Raw genomic sequence first — 18,496 nt, 5'->3', positions numbered from 1 at the left:
CACACCCAACAATATAGCTTTCTTATACTTTTATATGGCATTGCTTTTCTATATATATTTAGGTTTGGTCCGTCCATCTGTCCATGTAACAGTTAGCTTTTTTCATGTAACAGTTAACTTTTTTAGTGTAATGCTCTTTTTGTAAAATTATACATGTTAGAATTGTCCTATCAATTTCTAGCCTTGCATGTTCATTCCTATAACAGTTAGGTACAATTTAGAAAGCGTAGCAACTTTATAATCATTACCAGAAAGTCCCAACATACATTTAAAACATGTTGATTTTTAAACTTTTGTCAACACATTTTTATTTGATTTAATTTTCCTATTTATCTGTTTTTTTTATTACTGATACATATTACAACAAGGTACAATGTTTTAAGCCAAGTATCTCTATAACCCAGTCCTAAAAAAGTATGTCCTATATATTTTCATATTTTTTTTTGACTGCTTATTCAGTTCTGATTCTCTACAAGTGTTAATGTTCTTTTGTCCTATAGTTTCAAGGTTTAGCTTTATGAATGTTGTCATCCTTGTTTTCTTTCAACTTTTAAACAGACAAATTATTTATTTCCCTTAAATTGCCTTGTTGAGCACAAAATTATTCCTCCCACCTTTAATAGAAATTTTATTTAGGAAGCATTTTTTTGCTTGTTTGTTTATTACTTGATATTCAAGTTAGTTTAAGTTATATTGAGTTCACCTCTCCTTATTAATTTGAATTTTTTTAATAAAGTGTATATAGGGGGTGGGGTGGGGGGGAAAGGAAAGCACCCACATGTTTATTTAACATTTTTAAACTTAAAACTTAGAAACACATTATTAGAACTGAAAAACCATATCCTTTATCATATTATAGAAAAATGTCCACAAATTATAAAAAAATACATAAAAGCATTACTAGTTTAGTTGGCCAGGACCAACAAAAACCTGAAATTAATTTTGCATTTTACTATCTGCAGAAGGGTGCTTATAATACAATGCAATAAATAACTATTTTAACTTGACTTCAAGATATGACAATTCTAACTGACTTCCCAAATAATTGTTGCTTATCAACAAATCTTTAATGCACAAAAATAGTCTAGAATAATTATTTATCATAAAAAAAATTACATAAAAACAGAATAATAACAAAAATTAAATTAAAGTAGTAATAACTCCGGCAATATTTTGTTAAAAATGAATTTGAGATGATACAATATCTCAGGCCATGTTAGCTGTGACCTTATTAGTTTACAGTGCACACTGTACATACATAAATATGATTAATTTTATTATTGCTTAAAAACAAGTTTACATGTAGTTTTCCCCCAAAACTACAATGGAGTATTGAAACCTTCCCACCGTTTAAAAGAATTAGAAATAAAAGAGGAGCGGGGGTTTTAGTTTATATTCTATGCCTAAACTTTCCGAGGAAGGGGGGGAGTATCTGTTAAGCCCTCTCGCGAGGCTACCAAATAGTATCCAACACAACCTAACCTAAACTGACTTAAAGAAATAAACAAACAATTACTTCCCACTTTCTTATAGTTAATCCTAATTTAAAATTAGGGGAGAGGGGGGGATTTTATTCATTGCTCTAGGATGACTTTTTAGGAAAAACACCAGTTCACATGTGGCAAATTTTTTCTTCATATTAAAGTTAAATTTGAATTCATCATATATAGGATTATAGATTCTTTAAGGGATAAGACAACAGCACTTAAATTGATGTACATCTCTGATGATGATACACAAAATTGTACCTAGAATAATGAATACTCCTCCCACCCTAACATATGTTTGTTTAAACTAACTGAAGTGTCAATTACCCCTTTTCTCAAATGTAAAGTGCCCCTATTGTCTCGAGGGGCGTAGCCGCCATAATAATATAAATGAAACAGATATCTTAATTATTCTTAATCTTTATAGAGATGCTACGAATTGTATCTTATTTTGAAAAATCTGCAATTGAAACCAAATATGCTTTGGTTCATTCTGGACATTCTTGTGTTTTATGCATTACCACTGCGGGGGGGGGGGGCTATCCCTGGGAGAACTATACCTTTGTTTCCAATTTATTTAATATTAGTGGTTGAATTCGACCTTGCATACTTTATTTTAGTTTTAAAAACAAAATGTAAAACAATTCCTAGAAACTATGAAAGATACATAAGGAGAACCATATCGGTTCAGCGGTTCATTGGGATCATTTGGTACAGACAAACACATAGAGATCCTGAGGGTACTTTGCGTGATAGCGCCAAATTTTTTAAATTTTGTATTGTATTTTAGGACAAAGCCCAAATTGTGTTAAATTTGCGTGCAAAATGATCCATATGACGTAATAAAAATGAGGGATTAAACATCTCTTTTTTAGGGGTTTTCTTTCCCACTTCTCCTCTTATCTCCCTCATTTTATTACGTCACGTGGATCATGACACAAGTTTAACATGATTTAACCTATGTCATATCCTTAAACTAAAGTAACAGGATGCCTGTTTGTCTGTTTGTGTGTCTGTCTGTGTGTTTGTACCGAAGGATCTCGCTAACCGCTGAACCGATCGGGTTCTCCTTAACAGGGTAGCTTCTCATAGGTCCCGGAAAGGTTTATAACTATTTTCTTGGGGGGTGGGACACCCAAAAATAATTTTCGCCCCCCACAAAATTTTTTTTTACTTTTTCTTTTAAAATCTAAAATAAGAAATTGGGTTATAAATTCGACTCTCTCCTCCTCAAGTGCCCCTAGAGGCCTCTAGGGGTGAAGCCGCTAGTCTTAAATGAAGTATTAAGACACTTTTTTGAATTGGAATTTTGGGGGAGGGTACCATTACCCTCCCAAAAGAAATCACAAAAAATCGTTTATGCAATCAGGAATTCAGGGATAGATAAATAAACGATAATTCATCATTTCTTTCCAATGAAAATAATGACAGTTTCCCTCAAAAAGCCGTCCATTCGTACGTCCGTCCGTCTGGAACAGATAGCTTTCTTCATAAATTTAGGCATGTTAGAATTATCCTATCGTTTTCAAACTTTGCATGGTGGTTCCTGTAGTAGTTAGGTTCGATTTAGAAAGCGTGGCAAGTTACCATAATGTCCATACTTCCATTTTAAACATGTTTTTTTTTAAATTCACTTACAATTTTGTTTCAACTGTAATACAATTATGTTCTGATTATTCAGTGCTAACACTCAACAAGTGTTAATTTTCATTTCTCCTACCATTTCAGAGCTTTGCTTTTATGGATGTTATCATCCTTGTTTTAAATATATTAAAATAGAGAGGGAGTGTGGCGGGATAGTTTTTTACTTTAGGTTAGGTTCATGTCAAGTCAAGATAGATCAGATTTTATAATAGTTATTAATTGCATTGTATTATTGACACCTTCATGCGGATAGTAAAATGCAAAATTATGAGATTAATTCCGGTTTAAATGTTAAATAAACATGTTGGTGCTTTCCCAAGGAGCACACCCCACCCCTCCTTCTCTATGTTTAGTCTGAAATAAGATGGGGGCTATATCTGCGGGGTACCCAATATTACTTAACCTAAACTGAATATTCTAATGTATAATGTAATAAGCTTCTTTGTCTCTAGCAAAAGATCTCGCCAACTGCTGAACGGATATGGTTCTCCTTTACAGTTAAGATTTTCAGAGGTCCAGGAAAGGTTTTTAACTATTTTGAGGGATGGTATTTCCACCCTCTCAATAAAAATTGCCCCCCCCCGTTTGCTTTTTCTTTAAAAACTCAAATTGAAAATGGGGGCTTGCCTTTCCCCTCCCCCCCCCCAACTTTAAGTGCCCCTAGAGGCTTCTAGGGGCGTAGCCGCTAATCAGGTAATAAACAAACAAGCAAAAAACTGCTCCACCCTTATTTCCAATGTATTTCAAGTAAAGGTAGGGCAAAGTTTGTTGCTCAACAAGGCACTTTGGGAGAAATTACCAATTTGTATATTTTATGTTTATTTATATTTAACATTCACATACAATTATACATTTTACCTCTTTTTTATTAAGATTTCTGGGACTAAGATTTGTTGGGTGTGTATGTACATTGTACATTCCAATGTATATAAAAAATTTCAGAGACTCTCCAAACTTTCTTATCCAATATACAAAGAATATATGAGAAAGGATTTGTAAAATTGCAGACATACCCACATTAACAGACTTGATATACATTATTTGTTTTATCTTTATCATTAAGTTTCTTTTAATATATTGTAAAGTTATAATTCTAAAGAAATATATTTGATAATGCTGCTAACTTTCAATTGTTGTAGGCTTTATATGAAATACTTAAATTGTTTAAGATTTAGATTTTTTCACATAAGTTTAAAAAATTGACAGATAATTACTTCATTTTTCATTACATTAAATATGATTTCTAATAACGGTTTTCTGATACAATTTTAGTAGCGGCTACGCCCCTACAGTGGTTGGGGGTGAGGGATGAAAAATGGGTGATGAAGTTATTTTTTCCATGGATAATTTCTCTTGGGAAGGTTGACATAATCTCACCCAAAATAGTTCTCAACCTTTCCAGACCTTTGAGAAGCTTCACTGTAAATGACAACCGTAATGGTTCATAGGTTAGTGAAATCTTTTGGTACAGCCTAACAAATACACCAACAGACATCCTGTTATTTAAGGATAAGTTTGTGTTTTTGTATTATTAGACTGATTATCTTTGTAAAAAAATATAGAATATCCCAACACCTTAAATTTAGTTTTAATATTATTCAAATGGCTTATAAGGATGGTGATTCCCCTCCTTAAAGAAAGCCTGCAAGAAATACCACGCTTTAACTGCTAAAAGACTGACACAAGTAGACCCAATACCCCAAATTTGAAGCCTTCAGCTTCTATAACAAAAAAGTTCTAGGCATTTTAAAATGACATTTTATGTACAATGAAAATTTTGAAAGAATTTAAATGCTAATGTTAGAAATTTTGAAATTAAACTACATGGCCTAGAAACAAAATTATAAGCTTTTTTTGTCATAAATTTAGGTTGTCAGTAACTAATTATATTTTTACAATAAAAATACCCATTTTTATAGTCAAAATCATTAAAAAAATTAAGTTTAACTTGTGTTGTACCAAATGTACTGTAGCCAATCAGAAGGCTGAATCAGCTAAGCAACCAATCACAGCTAAGCTTGTATTAGTTTTCCCCTTTGTTTCTGCTATGATTTTCGTTTACAAATGCAATTTAAATCGAATTTTTTCATAGATTTTGATTATGAAATGTGGTGTTTTTATTGTAAAAATGTAATCAGTTACTGGCAATCTAGGTTTCTGACAAAGATAAGGTTATAATTTTGTGTCTAGGCGACGTAATTTAATATTGTTTTTTTCTTTTATGAGCATTGGAAATCTTTCAAAATTTTCATTGTAAATAAAATGCTATTTTAAAATGCCTAGAACTTTTTTGTTATTGAAGCTGAAGGCTTTAAATTTGGGGTATTGGGTCTACTTGTAGCAGTCTTTCGGCAGTTAAAGCATGGTATTTCTTGCAGGCGTCCAGTATTTTTCATAAAATATAAAAAATTATGGAAATATAGATATTTAGGGTTTAAATATTAGACTATATATCTATAACGTTTAATTTCAGATTTTGTAATTTGCCAAAAAATGAAAATATTTGTTCTCATTCTCGTAAATGTTTACATGGTGCATGGGTATGGGAAATGTTTTCCAGAGATGGTTAACAAGACCTATACTGATGAGAATGGTCCACAAGTTGTTAACACTACATCCAATACAGAGTGCTGTCTACATTGTGTGGAAAGTGTCAAGTGTATAGCTAATGGACTTCAGGTAAATTTGAATTTTTATTTAAACTCCTAGCTTAGACTTTCTAATTTTCCTCAAAGTAGCTGGTGAGCACAGAACTATCTACATAAATAAGCGGGTGGGGGAGTGAATTTCCTTATGCTTAACTCCTGCAGAACACCAAAAACTTTGGTGATATTGGAGACACTTCTTCATGAACACACAGAAAGACATCCTATTCATTTGATAAAAATATTTTTTTTTATATAAAGCTTGATGATATTGTATATCCTTTCTTGATCAACTCAAAACTTTATAACCTAAATTTAATAGTACAATTTTACACAGTAGATCTTTTATTAAAGTTGTAGTTTTGATAATAATATCTATTTAGATGAAATCTAACAGATCAAAAGAGTTCATTGATAAGATGGAAAAAAATCACAAGGTAATTAGGACTAGCTAATGTATTCTAATTAATTTTACCTGTCTAGAGTTTAATTTTTCTGGTGTTCTTTGTTGCCTTAGGCTAGGTAAGTTAGATAATATAGGGTAAGGGTAAGCCAATCAGGATTTGGTAATCACAAGTATATGCCAACAGAAAGACTATTTCCAATTTATTTTATAAATAAGGGTAGGGAGGTGCTGTAAGAAAACACTCATAATTATTTATCTCATTATATTTTTCTTAAACTAACAGCTGATGAAAAAATAACCATTTTAAGTAAACTTAGAAGATTGCATTGACATGTCATATAATTTGTATTTTTCTTTGATTAGATTGAGATAGACAAATTAAAGAAAGAAATGGAACAAATGAATACTTCACACCAGGTAATTTTTTTATTGGACACTATTTTATGTTGAAAATTATTTTAGTTATCATACAAAGAGACAACTTTTTCCATTACATTGTTACCTGAAGGCTCTGGATACCCTTGGTACCCAATCAGAACATTGAAAATTTTGTTACAATGTAATTTATTGTCTGTGTAGGACAAAATTTTTCTACAAAATTGAAAAGATTACCCAACAGTTAGAAGAAAAATAGATTAAAGAGTAGATGTTCATTGCTCACAAAAATCTTAATAATAATTTCTTAACTTTAATTTTAACAATCTTATTTCTCCAGAATACCTGTCTTAAAAACAGTAGAATAGACAGACAGGTGGACATAATCAGTTGTAGAGCATATACTCGTTGCACAGTGTACATATCATTTTTCAACAAAATTTTAGCAATTATCTTAAAAACTGCATTTCTAGAAAAAATGTATGCATTCGAAAGCAGTTAAGACAAATCATACCTTAAATTTTTCAGCTTGATGCATCTGTACAATTGAAACAAGATCTATATAAAAAAATAGCAAAAGATCAAATAACTTTTCCCTTTTTGTAATTTTGGTTTTTCAGACAGACAGCATTCAAGATTCACAAAAATTAGCCCTCTATCCAAAAAACCAGCCAGCAAAATCCTATATCTCACAAAGCATAACTAATGGACAGACAGGCCAGATAAATTATACACTGAAAATTCTCATTGACAAAAAGAATTCATAGAATCTGAAAAAGATTGATCACAGAATCTATGAGATAGATGTATAGTTTGTACTACAGAATAGCTAAGCTAATTAAATAAAATTTTGCAAATTCAATACTGCTGAAAATTATTGATAACATTGTTTTAATTAGATCCAGTTCAAGGAAAACATGGACAGGATGACTAAAATGGAGAAAACTATTCAGGTAAAAAGGCGATTTTTGATGTTTGATTCTTAATTGTATTTCAAATATAGCTTCAAAACTGTTTGATTTCTGGTGGATCAGCCAAGATGATATCATTATGAAGAGAGGGAAAAATGGAATCTTGCATTACCTTTTTTAGATGGACAATACAATTGTAATAGATTATATTTTTGCTCTTATAGTTTCACCCTCATAACTGGATGTTAAAGATGTTTTACTTGTTTCAATGATATTCAAATTTTTTAAAATTTATTTATTTTTTAGAAACTTGCAGCAATTACCCTAGATGGATGGACTAATGAAGAGTATGAAGCTGTACAAAGTGAGTTATCAATAATTATCAGATAAAATAAGAAACAGAAAATATGATGGAAGGGTAGTTAAAAACATATATATATTAATCAAATAAAATTTTAGTTAAATATTGCAGTTGGAAAGATAATTAAAGAAATTGATAAATAAATAATTATTAATATATATAAATGTATGGTATTTACATAGATTAAGTTTCTGTTTTTTAGTTTTTTTTCTGAATTTAAGTCTAGAAATGGTTTTAGACCATTTTCTATCCCTTACCTCTTGAACACAGTATCCCAAGATGCAAAGAGTGCAGTATATAGTAGACATACAAAATAATATGCAGCCTTAACACAGATGCAAGATAGATAGATAGATAAATAGATATTTAGGTAGATAAATATGAACATAATAATTAAAATTTGTAAAAAAAAATATTTTTTTGTGGGGAGGGGGTTCATTGGGGCGGTTTCCCCACCTGCATTACTGGTTTTAGTTTACAAAAAGGAAAAAAAAAATTGGTATCTACTCAAAAAAAAATAGCTATTTATCTAACAACAACAAAATTTGGGGGAATTTTTTTTGTGGGGTTGGGGTTGTCACACTTCCCAAGAAGATAGCCTAAAACCACCACAGAACCAGTAGGTATATTCCCTGAAGAGTAAAATCAAATTGGTTCAGTGGTCAACAAGATCTTAAGGAACAGATGGACGAATGAACGGACAGACGGACAGACATCATTCTACTTTGTATTATAGATAATATATCTAATATTTATTATATTTAGGAAGACAAGAATGTGGCACATACCTGCCATTAGATGAAGCTGACAGAAGAATTGGAACATATAAAAAGTCTTCTGATAGCGATACTAATTGTGATTCTACTGTCACACACTGGGCTACAATTAGTCCCAGGTGGAAGGGAGCAGGATGGTATAGGTTTCAACACCCAGCTGGTGCAAAGTTAGCTCAGTCACCTCCAGGTAAATATCATTGTGGGACAGTTAACACTGGTTGGTCAAATTCCACACTACCAGATAAACCTGGGGATAGTGTGGATATCAAGGTTTTCTTTGATTGGAGTACAGATAATGGTAATGCTGGTGATTGTAGTGAATCAAATGAAGGTAAAGTCACTAATTGTGGTTCATACTTTGTTTATTATCTAAGAGACACACCAGCCTGTCGATTAAGATATTGTGGCAGCAACTAATTATAATCACTTCGCTAATAAATAAATATTAATGAATAATTCTTTTTTATAATTAGTTAGTAAGCACAAGACAAAGTATGATTACCACATCTAATGGCATAGTTATAAATAACAATTATTAGCATTATCATTGAAGTTTGACCAACCAGTTATATATCAATCCTACAATGTTAATAACTGAGCTAATAAAGTACCAGCAGGGTGTTGGAATCTGTTCCTTCCCTTACAGTCTTGACTTGTTTATTAATATGTATATTTAATCAACTGTAATAGATTTTTTTAAAATTTAAAATTGCCTTCCTTATCAATATTATATTTTGTATGTAAACTTAGTTAGTGGAGGAACTAGGATTATATACAAAAAGGATCTTATACAAAATTGCCTCATTCAAAATAGCCTTATAACAAATACACTATACATACTTACATAGGTGGGTTAGGTTAGGTTATATGGCTAGCAGGCCAAGTGTCCGCAGCTAGGCAGGTCATTGGGCAGAGCACTTTTGCCTAGATCATTATTATTTTGTACTAGAAACTATTTGATCAAGGCTATTTTGTATAAAAAAAAATATAATTATACTTTGATTAATGAATATCTTTTATCTAATGAATTTCCTGTATGATGATAAGACTATTACTATTATAAATTGTCCTTCTTCATCCTTGGGTAATAGTTACACAATATTTTCTATTTAAATTATTTATTAAAATATACAAATAGTAAAATAAACAATCTTTCAAAAAAAAGTTTTCTTTTAAATCTAAAGCTTTTCTGTAACTATTATCTTGTAGTTTTAAGAGTGTACAGTGAAAATGAATGTTTAATAAATATTATAACAATTGTAAAGAAGGTGTATCATCTTTTTTTTATAGCTAGCCGGTTCTTTTAGTAAGTAGTAGATGTAAAATTTTTCATAGAATTCAGATATGCAATCGGTTTTTTTGTAGACCTCTTATTTTTTAAGTAATTTAAGTTTAAAAAAAAAAAAATTAAGTCGATTTTAAGGTACTAAAATGCAACAAAAAAAAGAAAGAAAATGGCCATTATGAACAAAAATAGTAAGATCTTTAATTTGACACCTTACTTTTTCAATTCTGTCAGGTAATTATTGAAAAAATCGATTTTTTTAAAACCCACGAGAATAAAAACTTTGAACTTAATTTTATTATTTCACAGATAAAAAAATATGGGTTCATATATACCTTTAGAATCAGAAAAATATTACGAATTCATTGTAAGCAAAATTGAAAAAAAAAGTTTACAATATAGTATATAAACTACAATAAAAGGAATTATATGAAAATATCATATTATATTGTACAGGCAACGTCTTAATTCTTGAATTGAGTATAAAAATGGGAAGGGGGTAAAGAGGGGGTAAAAAAGGGAAGACGATAGTGTTGCCTGAACAAAAAATACAATTGGCCATTTGTTTAATTTTTTATTTTTTTACTTTTTTCAATTTTGCTTACAATGGATTCGTAATATTTTTCTGATTCTAAAGGTATATATGAACCCATGTTTTTTATGTCTGTTTGAGAAAATATTTAGGTCTAAAGTTTTTATTAAACCGAGGTTAAAAAAATAGATTTTTTCAATAATCACTCAACAGAATTTTAAAAGTAAGGTGTCAAATTAAAGATCTTACTATTTTTGTTCTTACTGGCCATTTTCTTCTTTTATTTTGTTGCGTTTTAGTACCTTAAAACCGACTTAATTATTTTTTTAAAAAACTTAAATTACTTAAAAAATAAGAGGTCTACAAAAAAAAAACGATTGCATATCTGAATTCTATGAAAAATTTTACATCTACTACTTACTAAAAGAACCGGCTAGCTATAAAAAAAAAAGTTGAAATTGCATAGCAAAATTTTTTCTATATTATATATTTGTCTCAACGAAAATTTAAAGTTAAAAAAGCTCTAATTAAAATCATTTAAATATTTTTAAAATAGTCTATCTTTGCTATCATTAACTATTTAATTAAAAAAAATTAGATTAATTTTAAAACAGTTTCCCTCTAGGTTCAAAGTTAAGCACAGAACCCCCGCCCCCCAAAAAATAAGGGGTGATGTGTTTTGCTTTAGGTCAAATAAGGGTTAAGTTCTATTTTTTTAAAATAAGTTGGGGGTATCTGAGCCCGCTAGGCACCTTTAGGGAAATCTCTATTTGTCTTCAATATTGTTGCTGCAATACTTATTCTTATAAGTTTAATAAATTAGTAAGTAAGGAAAAAAACCTAGTTTATACAGGAGGGATGGGACATTGAGCTGTTTATTTCATTAGACCCCAAGCATTTTCTTATTCATTGGGTTAACAACTTTAATGACTTTTACTGAATTTTGATTGGTTGGTTTTTTTAAGATGAATGTTCAAACGTTTCAACCACAAATTGAACCTACAGAAGGGATATTTTTGTGAATCATAATTGTGGATTTACATCATTTTATTGGCCATTTTCTTATCCCTTTAGATACCTGAATTTATAAGTGAATTATACAAATATATCTATTTCTATTTCTTTTATAAGAAAATGGCCGATAAATTGATGTACATCTGCAATGCAATATTGATAACCAGAAAAAAACCTTCTGTTGGTAAGAATTAATGGCTTAATCGTTTGGACACTCAACTTAATTGACCATCAATCAAATTTAATAATAGCCCCAAAAGTTGTAAAGCCAACAAATAAGAAAACGTTATTATAAAACTATGGGGACTATTATAATAAACAGCCCAATGTCCCCTCCCTCCCTGATTAATTAAAATTTACTTCATATTATAATTAGAATAAGATATATTTTGATTATTAATCATTTTTATTGAAATTTGTCAAATATAAATAAAATATCAGCATTATTTACTGTTTTTTAATTATCTCTGATATATTTAAGTAATAGAATGTTGGTCTGTCTATTAAAATCTAAATTTAATTTAATCCTGATTCATTATTATTTTCCAACAATAATTTTGATTGACAATAAAATAACATGTCCAATGTCCATGTTATGTCATTCATGACCACTGTTTTTAAAAAATGAGCTTTTCTATAATTATATTCGGTCCGTCTGTACGTCGATCCGTCCGTACGTCAGACCATCTGTCTGTCAGTCCGTTCGTAACAGTTAGCTCTTTTTGTCAATTTATGCTTGTAAGAATTGTCCTATCAATTTCAAACTTTGCAGGATAATTCCTGTAGTAGTTAGGTACAATTAAGAAAGCGTAGCAACTCTATAATCATTACCAGAATGTCTGTACATCCATTTTAAATATGTTGTTTTTTAACGGCAAATTTTCTGTGACATAATTATTTGATTGATCTGATTTTGGGAATAGTGATTCATAGGACAACAAAGTACGATGTTATAAGCTAAGCATTCATATAATCAAGTTATAAAAGTGTAAGTATGTCCCTAAACATTATCCTGTATTTAAACTGTTTTTCAACATATTTACTTAAAAATTTGTTTCAAAATTATTCATTTATATTCTGATCATTTAGCTCTGACACTCTACAACTGTTAGTGTCCGTTTGTCCTTCCATTTCAGAGCTTCACTTTTATGGACGTTGTCATCCTTGTTAACATATAACCAATGAAACTGCATATAAATTGAATTCCAACAGTTTCTACAAATAAAAACAAATCTAACACATCCATTAGTAGCGAAGCTCAAAAATTTAATAATGGGAATATGGAAAAGAAGAATATTAAGAATATAAATATATTGGAGAAAAAAATAACAAAACCTTTCTCATTTTTATATTTTTTATATGATTGACAGACCGACGGACAAGGTAAATAACATACTGGATGCCCTCTGTTGTGGGAACCTTTCTCAAAAAAATTGGATACAGATTTGCCCAAAAGTGTTAGGGCGCTGTATTCTAAGATCCCTAAGCGAGTTTTGGGCATACAAAAATACCAACTCCGCCCCCTCTACCTCCTTATCCTAGAAAGAAGGGTCAAAGGATTTACAAGGATATGCAAGTGTATAGTAAATTGATGTACATTGTACAACCCTAATTTATTGAAATACATATTATGTTGATTAAAAATACAGGTTGAAAAGTTTGGACAATTAACTTAATGAACCAAACTATCAAAATTCAAAATAAGTCCCTAAAGTTGTTATGCCAACGAAAAAAAATCGTGATTATAAAACTTCTGGAAATATTGTAATAAACAGCCAAATGTCCACTCCCTCCCAGCAGAGATTAAGGGAGGAAAGTGACTGTAAAGTAAACTGGTACCCAAAGTTTAATAAGTTTTAAACTAGCAGTGTCCAAACTTGTCAACCAATAATTAAATCCACAGAAGGATTATTTTATATATAATTATCATTGAGGTATATCAAGTTATACCTATCCTAACCATGCTGAAATAAAAAAACGATAAGAATTACATATTGAAAAAATCAATTGAAAATAAAAAGGTATAAGATACCTAGTCTGTCCTTTGATAGGAATCTTAAATTCTGGGGAAAGGGGGGGGGGTGCCTAAGAAAATAGTTATCTAATGGTGGAATCAGAAAGCATGTCTCTTGAGTAACTCTATTTAACCCATTAGTGCAGAACCGGGCACTAAAACCCGGTTCCGAAAAATGGAAAAAAAACCGGTTTCCGGCTTCATAATTGCATCATTCTCAGAATGAATCCCCCCTCTACTACCCTGACTTTCATTTCCCCCTGGAGCAGGCAGTTTAGCTTACTTCCGTTTGCTGGTATAGCTCAACAAAATTTGAAAATCATGAAAATTCAAATACCCCTTCTAACTTTTTTGTTTTTATAGTAAAGTCGCTGATTTTTTTTGTGAAATCTAATGTTTATTGACAAGTACATCTATTTGTGAATTCGTTTTATTCAAATTATAATTTTTTATATGATTTTTTTATCGTTTTTTTATGCCCTATTATGACCCGGTTCGGCTTGGCCATAAATACCCGAATATTTTAAAACCCGGCTCGGTTTCGGTTTTTATTACCCGGTTTTAACTTTTCAACCAATAAAATAACAGTTTACGTCATTAGTAAGGGTTTGAGCCACCATAATAACCCTAGTAATCTCTATAGGTGTCATTCAATAGTTTTATGCTCGTTTTCTGATATGTAACACCCAAATTTTATATGTTCTTTTTTTGTAGTGTGTGTCTTTTAAAACTTCGAACAACGGGTTTTTTTACCCGAAAACGGCGGTACCTAGAGCCAAAACACTAAATTTGAAATAAATCGCTTCGTATTATACTTGTAGCTCTTTAGATTACATGAGGTTGTGTAGTTTTCAATTACGGATCGTATCAAAGTTCTAAAAAGTGTTCATCTCACTTTTGGCGTTCAAAAATTACATTTTTCGATTTTTGGTCAAAATAACCGGGTTTATACAGGTCAACCGGGTTTTAAAACTGGGGGAAAGCACCAAAAACGGGTGTTAATGCCTGGTTGGTATTTATGGCCAAGCCGAACCGGGTTTTTTTGCAACTTTCCTGTGCACGCCACTAGAGCAAAACAAAAAAATACGAATTCCGTTTTGACCATTATAAAGCTTCCCTGAAACTTACAGCTCGATCGGCCCATAAAAGTGGCGCTCGGCACTAATGGGTTAATTAACCCTTTACATTTTTTTATTATTAATGTATCCCTAAATTACTGAAAAAGAATCGAAAAAAATAACAATACCGCCCCGTTTACCATATCCTCTCCCCTTGTAATGGATGAACGAACTGGCCAATAAATAAGGTCCATATTCGCAAGCTATATTGACGACAAATTTTCCCCTGTGAATATATCCATGTAAATCTGTAATAAATTTGTAGTATTTGTCCGTAAAAAAATACAAATATAAACAATTTATTTTGATTTGATGATAGTTATTGAAGACAGATTTCTGCAGATATTAAATTGAAAATTATGAAATTACAAAACTTATAATTTATATTTCAATATTCGTGGAAATATGTCTGTAATACGATATTTTATATAATTTTTCAGTATAGCCGAGACCCTGTTCTAATGCATTAATCGATTTCGGAGCCATACTGAAACATTATTAATTTTTATCTGTACAAAATTACACATATACGACTAGTATAGAGATATTTTGGATCATGAAAAGAAAACGAAGTAGTGGTTTTCACAGTAGCTTTTCTCCTCCTTGTAGCCTCTGCGAGAGGCTCTAACCCTGTAGGGCCTATTTCCTAACCATTCAGAGCAATCATTCACCTACCCTACCTTAAAAAAACTAAAATAAAAGCTACTGTGAAATACGACGAAACCCACTACTTTGTTGTCTTCCCATTATACAATATTTTAAGTAAATATATTTTGGTATATAACAATGTTCCAATCAATATTTTTCATTTGAAAATCTAAGAATTAATGAACAAATATTGATAAAAAACTTGGGGAAAGTATGTAGAATATAAAATTAATCATTCCCTGAAAATGTCAGCCCTGTATCTTGAAAAGGAGTTAAGAAAACCACAAAAACTTTAAAAATCTATGAATCAATCTAGCATCCCAAATAACAGACATATGGACAAAACAATGTATATATTAGATGGGCATATGTCAAGAGAATATTCACTAAAAATTTCATTTGGAAAAATGGCGACGTTTTGCCCGCCTATTTCATGCTGTTTGCGGTAGATATAGCATCTGAAAAGTATATTAAAATAAAAAACGACTTCAAAGCTAACTAATAGAGACAATTATGTGAATCATTACAAAATTATGTACCTTATATACTTTTTTCTATCGTTATTTTTAATGGTAAATAACGGTGTCACTTGAATATTTTAATCTATTCGTGAATTAAAACAGTTTATGGATGTTTTCATCCTTGTTTTTAGAATATTATATGGCCAATGGCCATAGGCATAGACGTACAAAGGTGTTTACCCTCCTCAACATTAGAAAACCTTTACTTTAGGCCCCTTAAAATAAAAAAGCTTGGACCTCCCTGAGTCATAATATGAGAAAAAACATGTCTCAACTACCACTAACCATAGTAAAAACTCAATCTACATAATTTCAATATTTATTTCCTAATTTTCGAAAGAAGGCATCTTTCCCCAATAGGGCCTAAAATTAAAAAAAAATATGGACTATTTATAAGATTTACATGCACTAAATCAACAATTTTTCCAGTATTTAACAGAATTATCAATCTAGTACAGCATTTTTGATCATTTAAAACTCTAAAGTTAAGCTTGATGACCCGGAGTCATAGGGATAGAACAATGGATGATAAGTTACTCTTTTCCCAAATGGCATAATATGAATTATAACTTTTTGTTTGAATTTTTGGATCAACTGCAGTTCACGGTAAAATATTCCTGGTAATGAATATTTCCAAAAATCTATGAACTTTAAAGGCTGCTAGCTGCCAAATGGCTGAACGTTCATATCATACCCGTACACCATTTTAAGCGGCATAAGAAGGCCTACAAGTAATCTGGAATAGCCAAGATCCAATGATGCACAGGGAAAGCTTCACTAAAGAAAAACCGTGCGCATTTCTGTGCACGTCGAGATAATTATGCATAATTGATTTATTGCTATTCCAGATTATTTGTAGGCCTTCTTATGCTGCTTAAAACAGTGTGCGGGCATGATCTGTACGTTCAGCCGTTTGGCAGCTAGCAGCCTTTAAAATTCATAGATTTTTGGAAATATTCGTTACCAGGAATATTTTACCCTGAACTGCAGTTGATCCGAATTTATTTTTCACATTATTTTGCAATGTTTGTTTTACTTGTAAGTAATATGCTTTATGAATCATAACTTTTTGTTTGAATTTTTTTCACACTTACTCAATATTTTGTATTGATTGTTTTACTAGTGAGTTATAAACTTTATGAAACATAACTTTTTGTTTGAATTTTTTTTTCACACTTACTCAATATTTTGTATTGATTGTTTTACTAGTGAAATTTATGACTTTATGAAATTAGAGAGTTTGCTCCTGATACAAAATTTTGGATTTACAGTCTATTCATATTTTTTTTGACAGGAAAAACATAGAACATATATCTTTTGTAAAGTAAAGCTTGTTTATAATAATAGTAGATTGGTCGGTCAGTTTGTCCAATCGTCAACAATCTAGCCAGGTTATGGAGTTGTCCTATTAATTTCAAACTTTACGTAACGATTCTTGACAGGTACAAATAAATAAAACTCCAAAAATAGTCAGTAACATAGCAATAACTGTTTAAGGGGGTATAGACGGGGTTGAAGATGGGTGTAAGGGGGGGGGATAGACACTCAACCCCCTTAATTTTACTAGAGGGTTTCGATACACCCCAAAATACACCTCCTTTCTGCAGATGGAAGAAGATTGGGTTATTATATATTTAGGAATTCTTAAAACTTGTTCTCCCCCCTCTCTCCCCCTCTCTTTTTTTCCTTCCCCCATCAAACCTATAATTCTGATCAGCTCCAAATGGATTTCCTATTCGAGCCCTAATTTCCCAAAGTGTACAGCAGATAACCCAATTATTGCAGACCCTATTTTCAGCTACTCCGGAAATTTGTGAAACAAAACGATTTATACATTATATATTCAAAATTTTAATGTTTAAAATTTAGATTTTTTTTGGAAGTTTGAAGCTTTTTTAGCTAGTAGCAAATTTCGAGATAGGACGTGGTCGCTAGGTACACTTTCTCAAACTAAATTGGACTTCATCATAATTCTGGTGTTTATACAAATGCGCCAATTTTAGTTTTATAAATTTTTTTGAATTTTTTTGGTTTTCCTTTGCAATTAAGCTTTTTTTATGTACAGGGAAGGTCTTTAACTATTTTGGGAGAGCGTATCTCCACCCTCCCAATTTAAAATCCCCCCCCAAATTTTTTTTTCTGAATATTTCTTATTAAAACTCAAATTAAAAAGTAGACGGGCGGTTGACTTATCCCCCTCCCACCTTAAGAACACTTAGAGGCTTCTTGGGGGCGTTCGTTGCCCCTAGTCTTTCTTAAAATAAAAGCTGTGTCTTGCATTTTTTTTCAATTAGGTGTTTGATCACGAATTTCATATGGTAAAAATATTTTTTTTATTTAATTGTTATCCTAATAAGATAAAAGTTATGCTTGAAAATTGTTTTAATAGCTATTATTATATGTTGCATTTTTAGATAAACGTGAGAGTTGTGATCAGAATTTGCGTATCATTTGTACTCTTTTGCGTCATTGCGTATTTTTAGATATGTATTACCCGTCATCTTTCTGCAAGCTTCTAGTGTTGAAAAATGTACATATTTGTATTTACAGCAGGCACAACTCCAAAATTTCAATGAATTGTAAACCCTCTAATGTTGTAAACGTCGTATAACGATAGCTAGAGTTTACAAATTTTATTTATAATACAAAGTAGAATGATGTCTGACGTCTGTCTGTCCGTCTGTCTGTCCGTCTGTCTGTCCGTCTGTCTGTCCGTCTGTCTGTCCGTCTGTCTGTCCGTCTGTCTGTCCGTCAGTCTG

The 18,496-nt window shown here is 31.1% G+C and overlaps 1 protein-coding gene across 1 annotated transcript; it reads left to right on the top strand.

Moving 5' to 3' along the window:
• Positions 1–5,608: 5,608 nt before the first annotated feature.
• On the top strand, positions 5,609–9,300 carry LOC145329141 (uncharacterized). Its single transcript, XM_080173193.1, has 6 exons — positions 5,609–5,810; positions 6,160–6,213; positions 6,546–6,599; positions 7,457–7,510; positions 7,775–7,832; positions 8,595–9,300. Exons 1-6 carry the CDS (start codon positions 5,625–5,627, stop codon positions 9,020–9,022), a joined length of 834 nt encoding a protein of 277 aa, XP_080029319.1. The 5' UTR covers positions 5,609–5,624; the 3' UTR covers positions 9,023–9,300.
• Positions 9,301–18,496: the final 9,196 nt, after the last annotated feature.

This window comes from Acartia tonsa, chromosome 9 (assembly GCF_053477335.1).
Source record: "Acartia tonsa isolate MP-2025a chromosome 9, ASM5347733v1, whole genome shotgun sequence".
Taxonomy (NCBI): domain Eukaryota; kingdom Metazoa; phylum Arthropoda; class Copepoda; order Calanoida; family Acartiidae; genus Acartia; species Acartia tonsa.
The sequence above is the reverse complement of the archived record's forward strand: the minus strand, read 5'-3'. Positions and strand labels throughout refer to the sequence as shown.